Here is a 21,199-nt window from a genome sequence, read left to right as displayed (position 1 = left end):
AACCAAGGTTCATGCTTAGTTGATGCAAATAACCTAAGAGAAATTTATACAAGTGCTTCCATGGTTGAAAGAAATTGCGAATGGGACCTAGATTCTTTGTTGATGGATTTGGTAGGATTTGTTTCAGATGATTATCTCCTAAGCTAGGATCATTTTTCTTTCTTTGCTAATGAATGTATATTTTTCTGATGCATGAAACATATTGCTTACTCTTGAGGACAATAAATTACATGCATGTACTTGCAAATTATCGCAGATAATTGGAGAGAAGCATCTATATATTGAGAATCGAGTTATTGTCGACCTATATATGTCCTGCTCAAGATACCGTATATCTCTTGCTGATTAATTACTATATGCTAATGAGAACAACAACCGTATTAAAAGCAAGGCAAAGGATTTGTATTCCCTTGAATATATAGTATAAATAATAAAAAATAAAATGAAAAAACTTTAAAATAGTAGCTCAAGCTATGAACTGCCATACTTCCAAAAACCTAAAAATCCTAAAAAATTGAAAATCTATCTAATGTAAGAATCGCCATTGTAACACCTTTCTCTCCAGAAAAATAATATGGTTCCTTATTTTAATTGAAACTTGTAATGAATTATTATTTAGTAGAATATTTTATATTTTCATTGTTCTATGTTACTGTTTGTAAGAATTCTTTTTAGATTTTTATTTGTAATTTTTAACAAAAAAATTTAATTTTCATAATAAAATTTTGAATTATAATAATATGTATTTGTAAAATCCGAAAACACATAAAGTAAATTTTTTATCTAATAATTTTCATTTTTTGATTGATAAATTGGAGAATAGAAATGTTAATATTCGTGATATACTGGCTATATGTAAGATATTCAAAGACATGTAGATATATCTTCTATGAACAAATAAAATAAGGATTAGATCTTTGTTTTTTACTAAAAAAAAAAAATAAATCGATCTGAAATGGAATGTGAATGACAGAAAAAACAGAAAAGAAAAGATACTTATTTGTTTGGAAAGTTATTTTTTTAATCCATAATAAATTAATTGAATAAAAAGATCCTCATTAATGAAATGAAAGATGGATGCCATGTGTCAAGTAAAAAATTGGCTAAACTCAATGGTGATTTGTGGGCAAGAAAATGATGCCCATATGTAGGCAGAGGATTTGGTTCCTACACACTTGAGGCTTGCTCTAAACTTCCTTTTTCAGCTCAATTTCTGACTAACAAGCAAGTACTCATAAATGTCTTACCATGATAAGTTCTTATTTCCTTTATCCCTTATATTTGCGTTCCATGTATAATGCAGCATAATTAGAGTTTCCTGATAGTTAAGAATAAAGAACATGAAAATGATTTGAGTCTACAACCTGATCGTGTTAGGTCTTATTAATTTGATGTGGTCATAATAAATGTATCTATTTTTTAAGGTTGTGCAAATTGATCATACACTTTCGTTTATGTGTGAATTAAGTGATATCGTGATATATATATATATATATATATATAGGAATATGCTAGCATGCTATGCATAGCATAGAACCCCTCCATGCAACGGCTCGGATTTGGAGTTTTCAAAATCCTAATGGTCGATCCGAACTATTCATCTTGTTCTCCATATTAATATGTGTTTGGGAACCAAATTTTACATTTTTTGGAATTTTTTTACTATTTCTTTAGATTTATTGAAAATCGCTGTTTTCAGCAAATCTGGACCATAAAAAAAACAGCGATTTTCAATAAATCTAAAGAAATAGTAAAAAATTTCCAAAAAATGTAAAATTTGGTCTCCAAACACATATTAATATGGAAAACAAGATGAATGGTTCGGATTGACCATTATGATTTTGAAAACTCAAAATCCAAGCCGTTGCATGGAGGGGTTCTATGCTATGCATAGCATGCTAGCATATTCCTATATATATATATATATATATATATATATATATATGAGTAAGGCTTGGGTGCTATGGATAGCATAGAGGCCTACGGTGCTACGGCTTAATATTCGAGTTTTTAAAATCCTAACGGTCGATCCGAACCATTCATCTTGTTCTCCATATTAATAAGTGTTTGGAGACCAAAATTTACATTTTTTGAAATTTTTTTAGATAGGTAGAAAATCAAATATCTGAATGGTGCAGAATTTTTTAGATCAAGTGATTTTCTACCTAGCTAAAAAAATAGGAAAAAGTTTTCAAAAAATGTAAAATTTGGTCTCCAAACACATATTAATATGGAGAACAAGATGAACGGTTCGGATCGACCGTTAGAATTTTGAAAACTCGAATATTAAGCCGTAGCACCGTAGGCCTCTATGCTATCCATAGCACCCAAGCCTTAATTACTCTATATATATATAGTGCATCAGATCTCTATAAGGGTAATTACCTATTAAGCATGATGGTATCCGTTCCATTAGGATGAGAAAGTAAAAATGAAAAGTATTACGAGGAGAGTTGGCTAATTTTTCAATAAAAGGAGGTATTGGACTTGGGTGAGGTCAAAACGGGATCAATGAGGGCAAATAAAAAAAATAAAATTATGTAAATTAAGGAATTAAATTATATGTTACATTATCATAGATTTCTGAGTCTTAAACATAGGTGGAGATAGTTTATTGGAAAAAACCCCACGGACCAGATCCAATCCGGCCAAACCGGGAATCGGACCCGATCCGGACCAATCCTTACTAGATCCAGGACTGGACCGAACTATATAACTCTAGGATCGGCTGCAAAAAAGATTTGGTCCAGTTTTTTCCACTAGACCCCTCCAAACCCGACCTACCCAAATCCAAGACCCGCCTAGTCCCGACCCGGACCTAACCCAAATCTGGACCGGACCTAACCAAAACAGCCTAAAATGTGCAATTTCGGCCAGAAACAGAGGCCGGAACTGAACATTTAACTGCTGTCTTATAAAAAAAATTTTAAAAAAAAAACATGACCCGGACCGACCTGTGCTAATTTTAGACCAAGAATCTAGCACGAGTTTGATCCAACTCTCCCAAACGAGACCTGCTGGACCCAAAGACCGTGAGAACTGTGACCTAGCCGGGTCCGGACTGATCCTACCCGACCCAACCTATTTTCAAATGACTAGGTGGAGAGGAAACTTATAGTTTGAAACTTTGAATTCTAGTCAATAAATCCAAAAGCTATGTATTCTGCCCAATTTATTATGGAGACAGTCGCATGCATACATATGCAAAAGCATTAAAAAAAAAAAAAAAAAGTGAGAAAACTACGTAAGTTGGTGATTAATTATTTTGCAGTCTATAATAAACATAGGTAGTCAAGCTTCCTTGTTGCCTTTTTGGATATTTATTGGTTACATGGTATGAACCAAATCGTAGAAGTAGACACAATGTTGGGGCTAAAGATCTTGTATGATTTTAAATAATTAAAAAATTGACAGGATTTTTTTTTTTTTTAACTTTGGTAACAGCTACTAAATTACAATAAATAGATATGCTTAAAATAACAAAAACAGTCTCCTAAAAACTTACTAAACTGCACAACATTGGCAACTGCCACACTACCTCACCTACATGTGTGTGTGTGAGAGAGAGAGAGACAGAGGGAAGGGAGAAGTGTACAGATAGATTGAGGCACACAAATTGATTTTACAAAAGGAATATCACCTCTTTCTTATCAAAATACTTAACCATTAACGAACAATATATCAATTTTAAATTGTTAAATATTAATTCTTAAAATATATTAAGTTATTTATGTATAGATCTATAAGCAAAACTAATACTATAAGGTATATAATTAACTTGCACATGTACCCAACTGAATTAGTACAATAGTTTCAGGGGTGTTGAGAATTATGGACTTTTTTTTTTTGAAAATACTGACAGTGGCTGTCAGTGCATACCAGTGGCTGAAATGAAAAAAGAAAAGCATAAATAAAAAACATCAAACAACTAATAAAAATACAACAGGCACAAAGGCCTCTCTAGCACAGTCTCAACCACAGCTTTGCGTCTTGCAGGATGTTTTCCTCTACTACCTTAAGCGGTACCTCTTGCCCTTCAAAAATCTTTTTATTCCGTTGCTTCCGGATGGACCAGCAGGTTGAGACGAAGTAAGCCTGCCACTGTTTTTTCCTCATACCAGCTGCAACTGCTCTAGAAAACGAAATTTGCCAAGTCCCCTGTACCGCTGTATCCATGTGCATAAGCATGACTCCTAGAATAGATGCCATCCTTTCCCAAAATCTTACTGCTTTTGGAGATAGGAAAAACAGATGCAATGTCGACTCAATTGCCCCCCTGTTACATGACTCACAATTGGGAGGTATATCAAAACCTCTTCGCACCATCACCTCATGAGTAAGTAGTCTATTCCTTAGCAGCAGAAAAACAAAAATACGCACTCTCGGCGGAATCTTATAGCTCCAAATTTCTACAAACGGCCATTTAATCTTGCCACCCCCTGCCAACATTGTGTAAGCGACTTTGCTGATTATACTCCATTTGATCCCCATGCCCACACAAGTTGATTGTTCCTGTCAAACTCAGTAGAGATGGTAAACAAATGATTGATTGAAAGTAAAGTGCCCCAAAACAAAGAACCTGAGCAAACCCACCTTCTCATACCATCTTGATCATCAGGTTTTTTCTTTAAAATAGCAATCTTTTCAGCTCACAAACTGTTTAAATGAGTGTACAACCTCCACCACCGTCGTAAGAGAAGTGAGATGTTTTGTAGCCTCAAGTTAGAAACTCCCATCCCCCCCCCCCCCCCCCCCCCCCCCCCCATTCTCTTGATTTTTTTTTCCATAAAAATGATTTCCTAATTCGGTCCAGCCTCTGAGTTAACCACTTTGGTAATAGAAAACAAGCCATGAAATAAATAGGACTTGAACTTGATTTATCAAATTGTGCAGTGGGCAGAAAATTATGCAAATTGATGTCATGATTTAAAAGGCCAATGTGGTCTTTCCGGGACAAATAATATATGAATTTTAAAACTCTAATTTCAAGTGCATATTATTTAGAGTTCCCCACCGAAATTAAGTTACATATATTTACGAGTTAATGCTATCTTTAAATGTTATTTTTCTGTTTCGCTTCTTTATATATGTACGGAATCCTAGAGTTATTATTATATGTTTAAGGTTACAAAAACAGATCTAATATATTGTTATGTAGGAGAGTATTATGAGAATAATAAGAAATTAAATCTATTAGTTATCTTTTACTTCTCTTCTCTCTTTATTGACACAATAGCGTCACACAGCTTATTCGCTAGTTCTTTTTCCTCCTCTTTGTATACATAATAGTAATTTCACATTTCCTTTTCATGTGATTTTGAATATATGAGACTTCTCCATAATTCGGTTTGATTGACTGAAATATAACTTGTTTTCCTAGGAAAGCTAATTAAGATCATCGTATAAGTTTTAAACAAATTGAAATGTCCCTACCGCCTAGCTTGATCCTTGGATATTGTTCATGTGTCGTTCCAACACATGTTTTTTAGTCATAATAATTAGGAATATGTTTTTAAGATCCAACCATTTTGAATTTCCATTTTTTAACAATCATTAAGCTAGCTAGCTCTAGTTGTTATACGTACATGTATATACTCATGGCAAATGCAAACTACATTGGGTACGGAAATGTGCAATCATCTTGCTTGATAAAAAACATTAATAGATACTTGTTAGTCAGAAAGTAAAGCAATATTAGTGAATATGAACGGCAATATATGAATACTGATATTGCATCATGAATATTTTTTTGGAGCAATCAGCAAGAGAATTATGATATCCTTCCACGACAAATTAAGATATATAGAATTGGCGGATAGAAGTTAAAATGTCTGACATTTTTTTTGTATATGACTAGTGATCATTGCTTAATTAACCTTTTACAGAAAGAAAAAAATGAAAATTAGGTAGATGTGTTGTTCGAATCATCAGTACACGCAATGCATCGCCTCAAAAATAGCTAGACGTGCTTATTTCATATACCTTAATGCAAGCATCAAACTGATACAAAATTAATATCACAGGACAAGAAAGTGAATGGTCCTATATTAGGGGAAAATCATCTGAATCAAATCCTAACAAACTTCTCAGCAAAGGATCCCAGTCCCATTCGCAGTTTCTTTCAACCAGGGAAGTATTTGGAAATGTTTCTGTTAGGGTTGCATCATTTAAGCATGAACCTTGGTTCAACAATTGAGGCCCGCTTGGTTTGCTCTCTTGCAAATGCTGCATTTTATTGACACCACAATCTTGTTCAATGAAACAAAATGGACTTGGTTGTAGAGAAGATGATGGGGATATTGTTTCATGAAAATGGCATGTGTGCATATTTATGTATTTCACTTTGAACAAACGCCGGTCATTGCTGCTTGTTTGTTGAACTACCTTTTTCGCTTGGCAACCTTGCTCTTTATTGTATGTGCATCTGAAATAGCCCCTGTATAGGAAGATAAAAGTAGTTGGTTAGCTATATTCATTAAAGTGAGTGTAAACTAAGGAAAATAAATAAATCAAATAGCAAGAACTTCATACCGTGAAAAGTTAGTGCCACTAATCTTCTTATCTCCATATTTTCTCCATTGATGGCCGTCGTCATATGGCATGGTTGTATCAGTTGTCCAGGAATTCTCCCCTATCCTGTAATTAAGTAAAGAATTAATGTAAAACATGAGCGTGCATATATATTGATCTTATGCTATCAGGCCGCAATCCATATATGAATTGCAAATAGCAGAAAGCTCTTAGAGGATACGCACAATCCACATGACTTGACTGACGATATAATTGAATATACATATATGAATTTCAATTTGTTAGCTTTAGCAAGTTTCTCCAAACAAATTATAGACATATGGTAGATATGGTTCTGTTGCCATGCACATAAAATAATCGTATTAGATGTGATTACTTTGGCTTCATTAAAGTTTGGAAGAGAAGAAGAAATTTTACTCAAAAAAAAAGTTTGGAAGAAAAGAAAACAAAATTAAATCAAACTAACTACAGAACTCAAATTTGAGAATCCATTTTTTTTTATTAAAATTTGCGAATCCATTTTTTTAATGAAAAATACGAAAATTAATGAACGTAAAAATTGAATTAATATATAAAAAAGATTAAGTGTACGATTATCTGTATATTTACCTTCTTCTTTTGCCCCTTTCATTCTCAATTATCTTATTGGTATCAGAAGAAACCATACTATCAAGCACGGCAGTTTCTGATTTAGCCCCAACTTGACTTGCACCAGACCTCATGATACAAAGTGCATAATTTAAAGCATGCAAACCCTCTCTGAAAAGAGGCTCAGCCAACTCTTGGATATGCACCACTTCCTCTCCTTTCCTCGATTTCAACTGGAGAAGAACCTGTAGTTGTTTAAATATGTCGCAACCTCTATCAACTTCTCTAATAGCTGCCTCTTGATCAAGGTATGAGTTTTCCATACATATATAGGAGAGAACTATATTGCTTGTTTGTGTGTTAGAATGAAGGTGAGAGCATGTCTAGGTTAAATGGATTTATATATTTGCAAAGTAAGAATACATAAATGCAAGTTGTCTTCAAAATAATCAAATATAGCAAATTCTACGAAGACCTCAAGTCTTTTTATCACGCGCTAATTTGTGGTGCGCAAAAAAAGACCTGTGCATGGTTCCTTGCATGTAGTTAGATATCTATAAACAATTTAATGTTATCTTATGTGGTTCCTTGCATGGCTCGATCTGTAGTTTATAACATAAACTGCTCAAAACCTCAGTTAATAATTTTATCACAACTTATTTTACTTCTTCTTTTTTAAAGCTATCTAAAAAAGTAGAAATGTATCAAAACATAATGACCAGCTACATGTCATATAGCAGAGAGGTGCCACAGCAGAGCTATACAAGTCGCGTGCTAGTGTGGTCGACTGATTTGGTTGCTCCAATTGGCTGCATATTTTCTTTACTTGTGCGTTTGGAATCAGGGGTGAAAACGGATCGAATACGGATCGCATAGTGATAAAATCATATTCGTATTCGTTTTTATTTTCTGAATACGGCTACGAATCAGATATTAAACGAATACGAATACGGATTGGATATTAATCGGATCGGATATTAATCGGATCTGAATACGAATCGAATATTAGTCGAATACAAATACAAATACGGATATAAATCGAATTTCTAATTCGGATATATATATTACAACAAAATTGTATAACATCAGTGGAGTGAATTAAATTTTTTAATTGTAAAACAACAAGAATCCACATTTGAAATCAGAAAAAAAAATTAAATAATGTGTTATTTAATAAAAATAAAATGACTCATCATAAATAATAAATTAATCAAAACTCAATTAATTGAGAAAATAATTTAAAAAATAAAACGATTATTAGCATTTTTTTTAAATTTATTGTGGATTTTTAAATCTAAGATTTAACTTAAAAAGAGAAATAAAAATTCAAGATGTTGTTTGAATGACGATGGGGTCCCATGGCAGGACTCCTCACTCACGGATGGCCACACAGATCCCACCTCTTAATTCTCTTCTCTCTATTTCTATTACAGGCAGACCCCACCCCTATTCGGATATCCGAAAAATTATCTGAAAAATTCAAAAATCCGGATATTATTTGAAAAATTATCCGATTATCCGAAAAATATATCCGAAAATTAAAAAATTTGGATATCCGGAAAATCAACATATCCGGATCCATAGTTATGTCTACTATATGTCAATGTCCTCCACATACCAATAGGTGTAAAGTCTTTGTATCTTAGTGTGAGTAAGATTACAAGTACTTCGAACACTTCAGCTAATGAAGCTTGGCAGCGGTTCAAAGACTAGGGTTAGAACCCAGTGGGCTCCCTTGGCAGGATATCGTAGATCGTATATTCAATTTATATTATGAATGATTTAGAAATAAGTAGGGTCTTTGGAATTTTTTAATTTGTGGGGTAGGATAGGAAATTATCTATTATCATTTGCGCGAGAAAGATAAATTGCAAACCTGGAACACTTAGAATTGTTAGCCCAAAAGCCGATCAAAAGATCAGAAAACCTTTCAAATCGCATAAAGCAGAAACCCTAGGCGTCTGCGTGTAGTGACAATACCGCGTGCGGGTTGCCTTGTGGGATAATCTATGTCGCATGCGGTGGTGACAGTGCTATATGTGGGGTAGAGAGACGTCAAATTATACTTTGCTTAATTTAGAAGGAGATGACCTGAACCTTAGAGGCTTTCTATACCTATTTACTTATGTGAATAAATCATAATTAGAGCCACCGCCTCAAAACTATTATAAAATCCAAGAACCTAGACTAGTGTATATTGTTAAATATTTAAGATATTATCCTTGTGGATCGACACCCAATATTACAACACGGTAGGATCATGCGCTTGTGATCTGAACGAAAGTAGAATTAGGGTATAAAAAGTATATTAATTCATACTGAAAGTAGTGTTATAAATTTGGTGCATCAACCGACCTCTGTGGGAAATAAAAGTCCCAATGAAGGTTTGAATCTTTGTTTGGTTAATGCTAACGAATAAAATTTTCACTCAGTCTGTACTCTGGTTTCGGGGATGCATGATTCAACGGGGTGTCATCTATGCAGCTCATGTACAATGGAAACATCAAACAAGAGACCATATCATGTGGCGATACCAATATGCGACTAGATTCTAGACAGGTCGATCTATTCGCGCACTACAACATGAATATACAAATTGGAGGTTCAACATGAATATACATATATATGCTTTTTTCAGAAAAATTTATAAAAAAATGTACGTAATATTCAAATAAAATATGAATTTATATCTCATACTAAAATTAAATTTTGTCCAAATTTACTAAATATTATGATTCCTCATGCACCTGCTTGTGGTTCGTTATAAATTTCAATAGCAGTCGTCTCACATACTATGTATAAGATTCAAAATCCTTTATTAACATTTGTTCAAACACATTAAAAAAAATCTAACAAATTAAATACCTCACCATAATTTAACCACAGCGAAGTTCCAGAGTTTGTATTCTCTGCATTACCTCATATTTTGGGTTTACAAATCGCCACTGTCCGATTATAATTTTGGCCAATTCGGTTCAATCATGTAATGCACGGAATATCTTTAATGTGCCAATATGGATCAGACTGTATGGATATGTTAGGCAGAATATATCTGAAAATTTGGATTACCGCAGACAATTATATGACTTTGAAGTTTAATAATAATAATCCAATGGGGAGCACACGTTATTTGATCTTAATTAAGAGTGGTTTGGCATTGATTGAAACAATACTTTTATAAATAGTTAAATACACATGTGATAAAGTAGCATTGTAACAATAATTTATATGAAAAGTTTAGTAACATTTAATATATCCACTTACTAGAACAAAAAGTAAGCTGGATTACAACTTGCAAGCACCATATTCATGAAGCAAAATTTGTCCGTATTGAAAACTTCAATTGCAAATTGCAACAAAGAAAATATTTTCAGAATATAGTTGAGAGGAACCTTTCTTGTCAATACATCAAATTCAAACAAGTTTTATATGTATCTAAGTTTCTATTATGTACTGCTTCTTCAAGTTGGAAAATAATAATCAGTTTGAATCAGATACAAGTAAAACAAAAACGATTAATTAAGTAGAAAAATTGGATATGATGATCCTTTTATTAATTACTATAATTAAATTCTGAATAAAGATAAATTTATTACTTACTATAATTAAATTCTCTTCTTCTTTTTTTAAAGCTTGGTATTAACTACCAATATTGAATTAATAGATGTGTTTATAATATACATAGTGTCTTAAAAGATCAGAAAATAAAATTACACGAAATAACCAATTTCCCTTGGCAGTTGGCACCAGGCCTATAATTAAATTCTGATAAAACAATATTTGATGATCCTTAATTTATTATAAAATACATTGTAAGAAAATAAATTTATAAATAACACCGAAGCAACACGAGGCTTATTGTCTTCTAGACTCTAGATCATACCTACGGCCTACTGGTCATGAAAAATTCCAAAAAAAAATCACTTTCACCAGAGGAAATTAGAAATATTTGGCAGCATACGTCAGTATGGTTACTATTTATATGCATCATCAAAGTTGCATCAGATACGACTTTTTGATGTCACTCCAGGATTTTCTTAATAGAATATATATTTTGTAAAATTCTTACATTTATTGCGCCTTTGTATGACTCCAATTCATTTTCAAAAAAATTATACTTAAACATAATTTTACTATATAGTTTAAAATAAAATACATGGATATCGTAAAATTAACTCCCAAATCCCAATATGTGTTTGATCTCTGTAACTTGAATTTCTGATTTGCCTCTGATTCTAAGGGATGTATATTATAACTAGTAATCATGCCCGTGCACAGCAACGGAAGCAAATTATGTAGTAGAAAACATTAAGCTCATTAATAAGGATGAGAGATAATTTAAATCAAATTTGTAGAGAAAAATAGTTAAATACTATATTTATCTACAAGATAACACATGTGAACTCTAGTGTAGTGGTAAAATTTTTGGCACCAACAGAACCCAACTGGGTTCGAATCCCGCCTTCAGCAAAAAAAAAAAAAGGGTGCGCGGTGCACAGGCTCGATCCGCAAGTGCCGTGCGTGGTTCAGAGACGCGGTCCACGGGTGCGACGCGCGGTCTACGGGCACTGGGATCATATGCGGCGCGACCAATGCATACTTAAGTGTTGAAGCTCATAATTTGAAAAGTTCATCTATGTGCGATCTGAAAATTCAACGGCTGAGCATCATTCTGAAAAAAAAAAAAAAAAAAAAACTAAATCAGAACCCTTACAGGATCTAGACATTAAGCTCCTTAATAAGGAGGAGAGAGAATTTATATTCGCACCAATGAATATGAAATTGTTCTAATTTCTTTGATCTAGGTACTTGGAAACAAAAAATAGGAAAAGAATGATTATAAAGTTTGGTATAGGCCTTCATCAAATTTCAAAGAAACAACTAGAATGAAAATGCTCAATTTCCTGGAAATCGAAGGATAAATAATGATCCAGGCTTTGTGTATTGCCTTTTTTTTTTTTAGTTAATTCCATCGATATATCACAAATGTTGTGGGACTCGTACAATAAATTATATATTATCTGTCATGTGACGAGAAAGATAATTCAGAATTTTTCAAGAAGTAGCCAAACGAATTACATCAGATAGTGCAATAAATTTAAAAAGAAGGGACCACGTCGCGTGGACATAATGGGCTGAGTTTCTGACTAATTCATTAATTGTTAGTTCTATTTCTATATATGCTTTGATTGTTTTGGTACTTAATTTCATTGCTTGGATCTCTTGAAACTTCTTTTCCTTTTCATTTTTTTTTTTTAACAAAAAGTTATGGTACAATCCAGTATCTTTTAAACATTAATTTCGAGAATTGAATCTACGATCGACCTGTATGTAGAGAATGGGACTCATGCCACTTCAAGCCCGTGGATCTTCAATTTCAAGTTATTTAAGAATTTTTCTGAAAATTTCTAACCGACTGAGGCTTGACCTATACTTTTTTATTCAAAATATATTCTAAGTTTAATATATATTTAATAAAAATGATGCCTGCTTAATTAAGTCTTGAAAGTTGAAACCAAAACCTTAGCAATTATGAGTGAACACATGCTTTGAGTGCATTGAAAAAGGTTACAAGTATATATGTTCATACTCTATTTCTTAACTAATTAATAGTAAGAATATTTTTGTTAAAATCAAAATGTTGAATGCATCCATTCAGTTTTAGACAAAAGTGTCATTGTATATATATTTAAAGAAAACAAGATAGGGGTCAAGCTTCTCATCTTATATTTTTTTTCAATAATTAAAAGTACGGTACAATCAAAAGAGTCAACAAAAGTATGAAATTGCTCAATTTTAAGTTCGTGAAGATTTCGTTGGATCTAGGGCTGTAAACGAGCTGGCTCGGGCCGAGCTGGGCCTTAGCTCAGCTCGTTTATTTTGGCCCGAACCTGAACCGAGCGAGCTGGACCTAGGTCATCCGAGCAAAAATCTCTGGCTCAGCTTGTGACAAGCCAGCCCGAGCTAGCTCGCGAGCTGACGAGCTGGCTCGCTGGGCTTTATTGAGCTGTTATTATACAAATTCAAAAATAAAAAAATAAAAAATCTCATTCAAAAAATTTAAGAAATTGTCCAGCAGGCACATCTTCAAACAACTAAAGCCATATTCTTTCTTCCCAAACCGAAAATACATCAATTTTGCATAATTGCGTCTTTAAAAATGGAACTGGACTTAAAATTATACGGGACTAAACCCTAAATTCACTGTAACTTAACGAGCCGAGCTGGCCCGGTCCGAGCTGACCCCTGGCTCAACTCGTTTATTTTGACCCGAGCCTGAGCCGAGCTGGCTCGTTAACAGCTCGGTCCACTACCGAGCGAGCTAGAGGCGAGCCACGAGCGAGCCACGAACCGCGAGCTTTTTTGACAGCCCTAGTTGGATCCTAGTATGACTTCTTGGTATCTTCCAGTCTAAAGAGCTATATATCACTACTTAATTAGGTTCAAGTTGAAGGGCTTTTACATGAACATGTGTATATTTTTAGTGCTAATTAACAACAATTAATCATCTCTTTTTGCTTTTTTGTGCATTAACTCCTTGTACAAAGCGCGTCTTTATTATCCTCGGCATAGCGTTATTTCAAAGTTGAAAAATAATAAAATTGTAAAAGATCAAAACATGGAATATATAGTCAGCGCATGCACCTGATTGGCATGATTGTTTTTTCATTTTATTACTTTTCTTCCCATTTATAATTAATTAAGGCTACTATATTGTAACATATATAATTACAATTACCAAGTATTGGTAGCACATATATTTGCACAAATAATTCCCCTTTTATGAAGGCATGAAAATAGATTAAGGTTCTTCTTTCTTTGGAAATATATATTATTTTGGGCCATCCATGCAAATTAAAAAGCCGAATTTCTCATGGATCATTAAGGAACGCGTTTTCTTTCTCCAACGCGGGATGGATATAGGTATATTAGAGTATTAATATATAGTAATTAATTGCAGATAGAGCACGTGTGTGTGTCAAACACCACATAATATGATGCTACTGTGTATATATACTATAAACTTGATATGTACAGTATTACCCTATTTCAAAAATAGAGAGAAAAATAAACATAATGTTGTCCTTATAGATTGGTTTACAATAGAAATTTCGTGCAATTCCTGTTACATTTGGTATTCCCCCAAAAACTGGTTAAATAATATAGTTGTAAATTTTTAAGTCGTTTGATGGACGATAAAGTTGCATCAAATTAATTTATTTATTGTTAATGTCCAAAATATAGGAATAATATTAGATGATATTTCAAATATTGTCTTAATTGATATATATGTTTGATCCAAAAGTACTTGTATTTGATGATAAAATTGTTTATATATTAATTATTAGAACCAATTAAAAGCTGTAAAAAAAAAAATTTGAAAAAGTGGTGAGCCACCGATATTGTGTTTTTAACTATTTAAAAAATTATTTAATTTCAATAATTTCTATGATTATTTACAAAAGGAAAAATGATGAGAACCTTGTATATATGTATATACTTGCGAATTAACTATAAATATTCAGGTACCGATAAAGGGTAGTTTATCGCAGAATATATAGGGTGAAAAAATGCTTTATTTTTATTTTTTGTCAGCTATATATATAACTTGTGATTAAAATCAAATTGTGTCGTTTATATATGAGGAAATGGGCTTTCGTCAGGGTGCAATCAATTAATTAAGGTCTCGTCTGAACAATATATTATGAAAAATATTTTCTTAGTTGTAACTTGCAATTTCATATTTCGTATTTACCAGACAGAAAAGTTGAGTACATAAAAGGACAAATTAAGCTTCTGCCTATATGAAGATGATGCTTACAGTTCAACTGATGTTTTGCGTGAGTATCTATGCATATATATATGTTACTAAACTTTTGATATAAATTATTGTTGCAATGCCAATTAGTTTGACATGTTATGCACGCTTATATTGCGTAAGTACGAACTGTATACATAGCGCCGCCTTGGGTTCCACTAACCACTACAGGAACAATCCAACGACTTCTATTTGAACTTTTTTATAAAACAAAACTATAATATTTCACTATGATTGATTATTAATTTCATACAGAATGGGCCAGTTCCAATTTATGGTGGAATTTTTCTTTCTTTTTCCTTTTACTTATTTAATTATAGGTATATTGTATTTGCCTTGACTTTAGGAATCTTGGGGTTTGTTGCTTTAACTTTTGTATACTCGCATGTGATGTTTCTATTGGTAATAACTAATTAATTATATATAATCTTGATTTAAGGCATAATAATAGCTTCAGCATAAGTTGATCATTAATTTGTATGCAATAATATTTTGTAGTTCAATTAATTCCAAATCATGATAAATCACACATTAGCTCTTATCTATATTTTGAATTTATATTTATATTGTATTTTTCCAATCACTTATTTTGTGAAACATAGATTTCGTAATTTTAACAAAGAATTATTATTGAAATTAACTTGAAAGCAATTGCATGTTCAGCTGGATGATGTTTTTCAATAACATAAGATTTTAGTGCCAAAACAAATCCAATTAAAGATAAAGTGAGCATAAGTGTGAATCTCTGGTTTCATTCTTAGTATTAAAACAGTAAAGTGTCACCTAAGAAAAAACAGAGTCTGTTGGAGCGAACAATTCAGTTAACTCAAAATTGCAAAAAATAAATAAATAAATAAAATCAGTCAACAGTCAACACCAGTAACACATGCTCTAAGAAGATCTTCTGTGGCACCTCACTGTGCTACAAGATATATGTATCCGGTCTAGGTTTTGATACATTTTACATGGTCATGCTAGTGGGAAACAGAGTATCAGTCTAATAGCATTTGTTTAAAAGTAAACACAAGATAAATTATATTTAGATCCCTAGCTGTTTTTATATTTGGAAAGTACAAAGATATGAAAACTAAGAGAATCCACAACATGAAAATCATCTCTTTTATAAATCTTGCTACATGTAAGAACCACAGAAGATCTATTATTGCAAGTCACCAATAAGCGCGTGAGCAAATACCTGGAGCTCTTCCCAGTGTTTTCATTTCTTATTTTAAGGACAATTGCTATATATAAATTCCACAACCTATACAATAATGCCCTCACCTTCACTCTAAAACACTAGGAAACTAAGTAAACAAAGAAACAAACAAGCAATAGTTCTTTGCATCTATGGAAAACTCATACCTTGATCAAGGGGCAGCCATTAGAGAAGTTGGTAGAGGTTATGACATACTCAAACAATTGCATGGTCTTCTCCGGTTGAAATCGAGGACTGGAGAGGAAGCGGTACATACGCAAGAGTTGGCGGAACCTCTTTTCAGAGAGGCTTTGCAAGCTTTAAACTATGCACTTTGTATTATGAGGCCAGGTGTGGGTAGTGTTGAGGTTAAATCGGAGATTGCAGTGCTCGAGTCGGGATCTCCAGCTTATAGTAGCCATGAGAGTGTGGCTTCTTATGATTCCAATCAGAGAATTGAGAATGGAAGGGGCAAAAGAAGAAGGTATATACAATTAATTATTCTCCTAAGCTTTTTAGATATATGCTCCAATTATTATTTCACAGTAGCTCAACACTTTGTTTGCAGCTTTTTGGCAGCAATTTAATCATTCCCTTTTTAAAACTATCCATTGAGACAGCAATTTAACAACTCTCAGTTTTCAAAACATCTTTATTTATAGAAGTACGAGACCCTTGTTCAACAAACAGTAGAAACTAGAAGAGAATATATATAATTCCATAATTTATTGTTTATGGTATGTCATAATTTTTTTTTTCTGAACTACAGGGTAGAAGAGAATTCTTGGATAAATAATACAAGCATGCCATGTGATGATGGCTATCAGTGGAGAAAGTATGGTGACAAGAAGATTAGCGGCACTGATTTTTCAAGGTTGGTGCATGATATTTGATTTAGGTTTTATTTCTTGTTTTACCACACTATTTATATATGCATACTGCTAATGTAACATCGACGGATATATAAATGCATATTTTTTTTTTCTTCCTACACTTACAGGAGCTACTTCAGATGCACATACAAAGAAGAATACAAATGCACAGCCAAAAAGGTAGTGCAACAAACAAGCAATGGAGACACGCCTTCATTCCGTGTGACATACACAAATAAGCACACATGCAATTTTCACAAGACAATAATATCTCCTCCAACTTCACAATCAAGTTCATTTGGTTCAATTGAACAAGATAGCGGTATCAATCAACTGCCGGATATTATGCCTCAATGGTTGAACCAAGGTTCATGCTTAGTTGATGCAAATAACCTAAGAGAAATTTATGCAAGTGCTTCCATGGCTGAAACAAATTGTGAATGGGACATAGAATCTTTTTTGATGGATTGGTAGGATTTGTTTCAGATGATTGTCTCCTAAGCTAGGATCATTTTTCTTTCATTCCCAGCAAATGTATATCTTTCTGATGCATGAAACATATAGTGGATAGTCTTGAAGACATAAATTACATGATGTACTCATAAATGTCATTGTACCATGATATATATTTCCTCATTTCCTTAATTTGTCCCTGGATTGGCGTTCCATGCATAGTACTGCAACTTAATTAGAGTTTAGTGGTAGTTAAGAAAAAAGAAATAATCATGTCTTGCAATGACACATACGAATAACCAGAGTGTCAGACTGTCAGGTCTTATTTTGAGGTTGTCATACGGAATATCTATATATACGTATTTTTTTTAAGATATATTAATGAGTGCAATTAATTAGTTAGGTTATATACTTAAGGTTGTGCAAAATGATCATAGGTGATTCGTCTGTGTGAAAAAAGTGATATGATGATGTTGATTTTATGGAAGTTGAGAGAAAGAAATGATGAATAGAATTTTTGTTATTGCTATATATTCTGATTTTACATTGTAGTATAATGTTATATTTATAGACAATATATTTGTTTATAACGTCTCCCTAGCTATTGTTGACCAATATCTGCATGCGACTGTCTCCATAAAATATTTGGGAGAATACACAGCTTTTGAATTATCATTGACTGGAAAACAATCTATTGGTTTCCTCAAAATTAAGTCGAAACCAATGTTCATATTTTTGTGTAAGATTGCAATTCCTTATTCGTACAAAGCCGTGTAATTAAATTGGTTATTAATTCTGCAGTTATCTACAATAAATAAACATAGGTAGTCAATCTTCATTGTTACAATAAACAGTAAAATCAACAGCCACCGTTGAATCAACAATTTTGTAAAATACTTAATAAATAGTAAAAAAATCAGAAAAATGTAAAATTTGGTCTCCAATGCATGGAGGGGTTTGTTTATTGGACCATAAATCTAAAATTCAAAATCCAAATGGCGGATCCAAACCGTTCATCTTGTTCTCCATATTAATATGTGCTTGGAGACCAAATTTTACATTTTTCTGAATTTTTTACTATTTATTAAGTATTTTACAAAATTGTTGATCCAACGGTGGCTTAACAAAACAGTAAAATCAGCAGCCACCGTTGGATCAACAATTTTGTAAAATACTTAATAAATAGTAAAAAAATCAGAAAAATGTAAAATTTGGTCTCCAAGTACATATTAATATGGAGAACGAGATGAACGGTTTGGATCAGCCATTTGGATTTTGAATTTTAGATTTATGGTCAAATGAACAAACCCCCTCCATGCATTGCAATGCACCATAGCCCATCTCTAGAGGGGGGCTACCATGCATGCTTTGCAAATTAAAGTGGGTGTTTTAATTTGCACTTATATCTCTAGTTTCACAGTTCAAAAAGTTAATCTGAACCGTTCAAGTTGATATATATATATATATATATATAGAGGAGGGATCAAGTTACAACACTTGAAAGTTACAACAAAGTTACAACATCAATTTTTTTCATTTTGAAAGTCCAAATCGTCGATCCAAACCGTTAGATATTCAATCTATATTAAAATGTGCATGGAGACCAAATTTTACATTTTTTGAAATTTTTTTGCTATTTATTAAGATGGGTACAAAATTGCTGTTTTTTAATGGTGCAGAATTTTAATAAAAACAGCGATTTTGTACCCATCTTAATAAATAGCAAAAAAATTTCAAAAAATGTAAAATTTGGTCTCCAAGCACATTTTAATATAGATTGAATATCTAACGGTTTGGATCGACGATTTGGACTTTCAAAATGAAAAAAATTGATGTTGTAACTTTGTTGTAACTTTCAAGTGTTGTAACTTGATCCCTCCTCATATATATATATATATATTAAATTGTGCATGCTTGGAGACCAAATTTTATATTTTTTTTGAAAAAAATTTACTATTTTTTTAGAATTTTTCAAAATCAATTTCTCAGAAAATTCTATAGCATCAAAAATAGTGATTTTCAAAAATTCTAAAAATATATATATACATATATGTATAGATATATATAGAGAGAGAGAGAGAAAGGCTAATATACAATCGATTGTTCCTAGCCTCCCGTGCAACCAAGTCGTTTTCTGATTTTTAAAATTCAAATGATCGATCCAAACCGTTAGATGTGATCTCCATATTAAAATGTGCTAGGAGACCAAATTTTACATTTTTTGGAATTTGTTTACTATTTATTAAGCCACTTTAAAAATCGATGATCCAACGGTGGCTTAACCAAACAGTAAAATCAGAAGCTATCGTTGGATCAGCGATTTTCAAAGTGGCTTAATAAATAGTAAACAAATTCCAAAAAATATAAAATTTGGTCTCCTAGCACATTTTAATATGGAGATCACATCTAACGATTTGGATCGATCATTTGGACTTTAAAAATTGGAAAACGACTTGATTACACAGGAGGCTAGGAACAATCGATTGTATATGAGCCTATCTCTCTCTATATATATAGAGAGAGAGAGTATGGCTAAATTGCTACCGGTAGCACTTCGACCTAAGTGCTTACGGGGTCATATCTTAGTATTTAATGTTCAAACAATAAATCCAAACGGTTAGATGTTCAATCTATATTAAAATGTGCTTGGAGGCCAAATTTTACATTTTTTGGAATTTTTTTACTATTTATTTAGATGGTTTGAAAATCACTGTTGTTATTAAAATTCTGCACCATTAAAAAATAGTGATTTCAAACCATCTTAATAAATAGTAAAAAAATTCCAAAAAATGTAAAATTTGGTCTCCGAGCACATTTTAATATAGATTGAACATCTAATGGTTTGGATTTGTTATTTGAACATCAAATACAAAGATATGACCCCGTAACCACTTAGGTCGAAGTGCTACCGATAGCAATTTAGCCATACTCTATATATATATAGAGAGAGAGATAGATAGGCTACGATGAGTTGCGAAGGAAAGCGACTATTTTACTTCTCACTCATATTTCACGATTTGAAAATCCAAACAACCGATCCGAACCGTTCAACATGATCTCCATTTTGAAATGTGCTTGAAGACCAAATTTTACATTTTTTGGAATTTTTTTACTATTTATTAAGCAATTTTGAAAATCGCTGATCCGATGGTCCAGAAATTTTTACTGTTTTTACTGTTCACAGAAAAAAAAAACGGTTTTCAAAATTGCTTAATAAATAGTAAAAAAATTTCAAAAAATGTAAAATTTGGTCTCCAAGCACATTTCAATATGGAGATCACATCTAATGGTTCAGATCGGTCATTTGGACTTTCAAACTGAAAATACGGCGTGAAGTAGAAATGTGTTTTACTTCGCAACTCACTGTATATATATATATATATACAGAGAGAGAGAGAGAGACTAATATGCTTTCGGTAGCATATAGGCCGAAGTACTAACGGTCCAAATTTAAAATTTTAAAATCCAAAAAATCGATCTGAACCGTTAGATGTGATCTCTATATTGAAATGTGCTTGTTGACCAAATTTTATATTTTTCTGAATTTTTTACTATTTATTAAGCCACTTTGAAAATCGCTGATCCAACAGTGGCTTAACAAAGCAGTAAAATCAAAAGCCACAATTGGATCAGAGATTTTCAAATTGGCTTAATAAATAGTAAAAAATTCAAAAAAATGTAAAATTTGGTCTCCAAAGACATTTCAATATAGAGATCACATCTAACGGTTCATATTGACTT

The 21,199-nt window shown here is 32.4% G+C and overlaps 2 protein-coding genes across 2 annotated transcripts; one reads left to right on the top strand and one right to left on the bottom strand.

Annotated features, from left to right (window-relative positions):
* Positions 1–5,894: 5,894 nt before the first annotated feature.
* LOC144574925 (putative WRKY transcription factor 62) lies at positions 5,895–7,475 on the bottom strand. Its single transcript, XM_078325032.1, has 3 exons — positions 7,141–7,475; positions 6,532–6,636; positions 5,895–6,436 (listed from the first exon to the last, which is right to left on the bottom strand). Exons 1-3 carry the CDS (start codon positions 7,440–7,442, stop codon positions 6,043–6,045), a joined length of 801 nt encoding a protein of 266 aa, XP_078181158.1. The 5' UTR covers positions 7,443–7,475; the 3' UTR covers positions 5,895–6,042.
* Positions 7,476–16,234: 8,759 nt separating this feature from the next.
* On the top strand, positions 16,235–17,659 carry LOC144574936 (transcription factor WRKY45-1-like). The gene is made up of 3 exons (XM_078325040.1): positions 16,235–16,617; positions 16,903–17,007; positions 17,134–17,659. The coding sequence occupies exons 1-3, from the start codon at positions 16,286–16,288 to the stop codon at positions 17,477–17,479; spliced, it is 783 nt and encodes a 260-aa protein (XP_078181166.1). The 5' UTR covers positions 16,235–16,285; the 3' UTR covers positions 17,480–17,659.
* Positions 17,660–21,199: the final 3,540 nt, after the last annotated feature.

This window comes from Carex rostrata, chromosome 23 (genome assembly GCF_964058835.1).
Source record: "Carex rostrata chromosome 23, lpCarRost1.2, whole genome shotgun sequence".
NCBI classification, from domain to species: domain Eukaryota; kingdom Viridiplantae; phylum Streptophyta; class Magnoliopsida; order Poales; family Cyperaceae; genus Carex; species Carex rostrata.
The sequence above is the reverse complement of the archived record's forward strand: the minus strand, read 5'-3'. Positions and strand labels throughout refer to the sequence as shown.

Bases quoted from the DNA above. Each gene is read 5' to 3' on its own strand.
- LOC144574925 (XM_078325032.1), bottom strand. From the start codon at position 7,442: ATGGAAAACTCATACCTTGATCAAGAGGCAGCTATTAGAGAAGTTGAT. The intron at 6,637-7,140 runs GTAAATATACAG...ACTTAATTACAG, and splicing joins GAAAGGGGCAAAAGAAGAAG to GATAGGGGAGAATTCCTGGA. The intron at 6,437-6,531 runs GTATGAAGTTCT...CTTCCTATACAG, and splicing joins AGTGGCACTAACTTTTCACG to GGGCTATTTCAGATGCACAT.
- LOC144574936 (XM_078325040.1), top strand. From the start codon at position 16,286: ATGGAAAACTCATACCTTGATCAAGGGGCAGCCATTAGAGAAGTTGGT. The intron at 16,618-16,902 runs GTATATACAATT...TCTGAACTACAG, and splicing joins GGAAGGGGCAAAAGAAGAAG to GGTAGAAGAGAATTCTTGGA. The intron at 17,008-17,133 runs GTTGGTGCATGA...CTACACTTACAG, and splicing joins AGCGGCACTGATTTTTCAAG to GAGCTACTTCAGATGCACAT.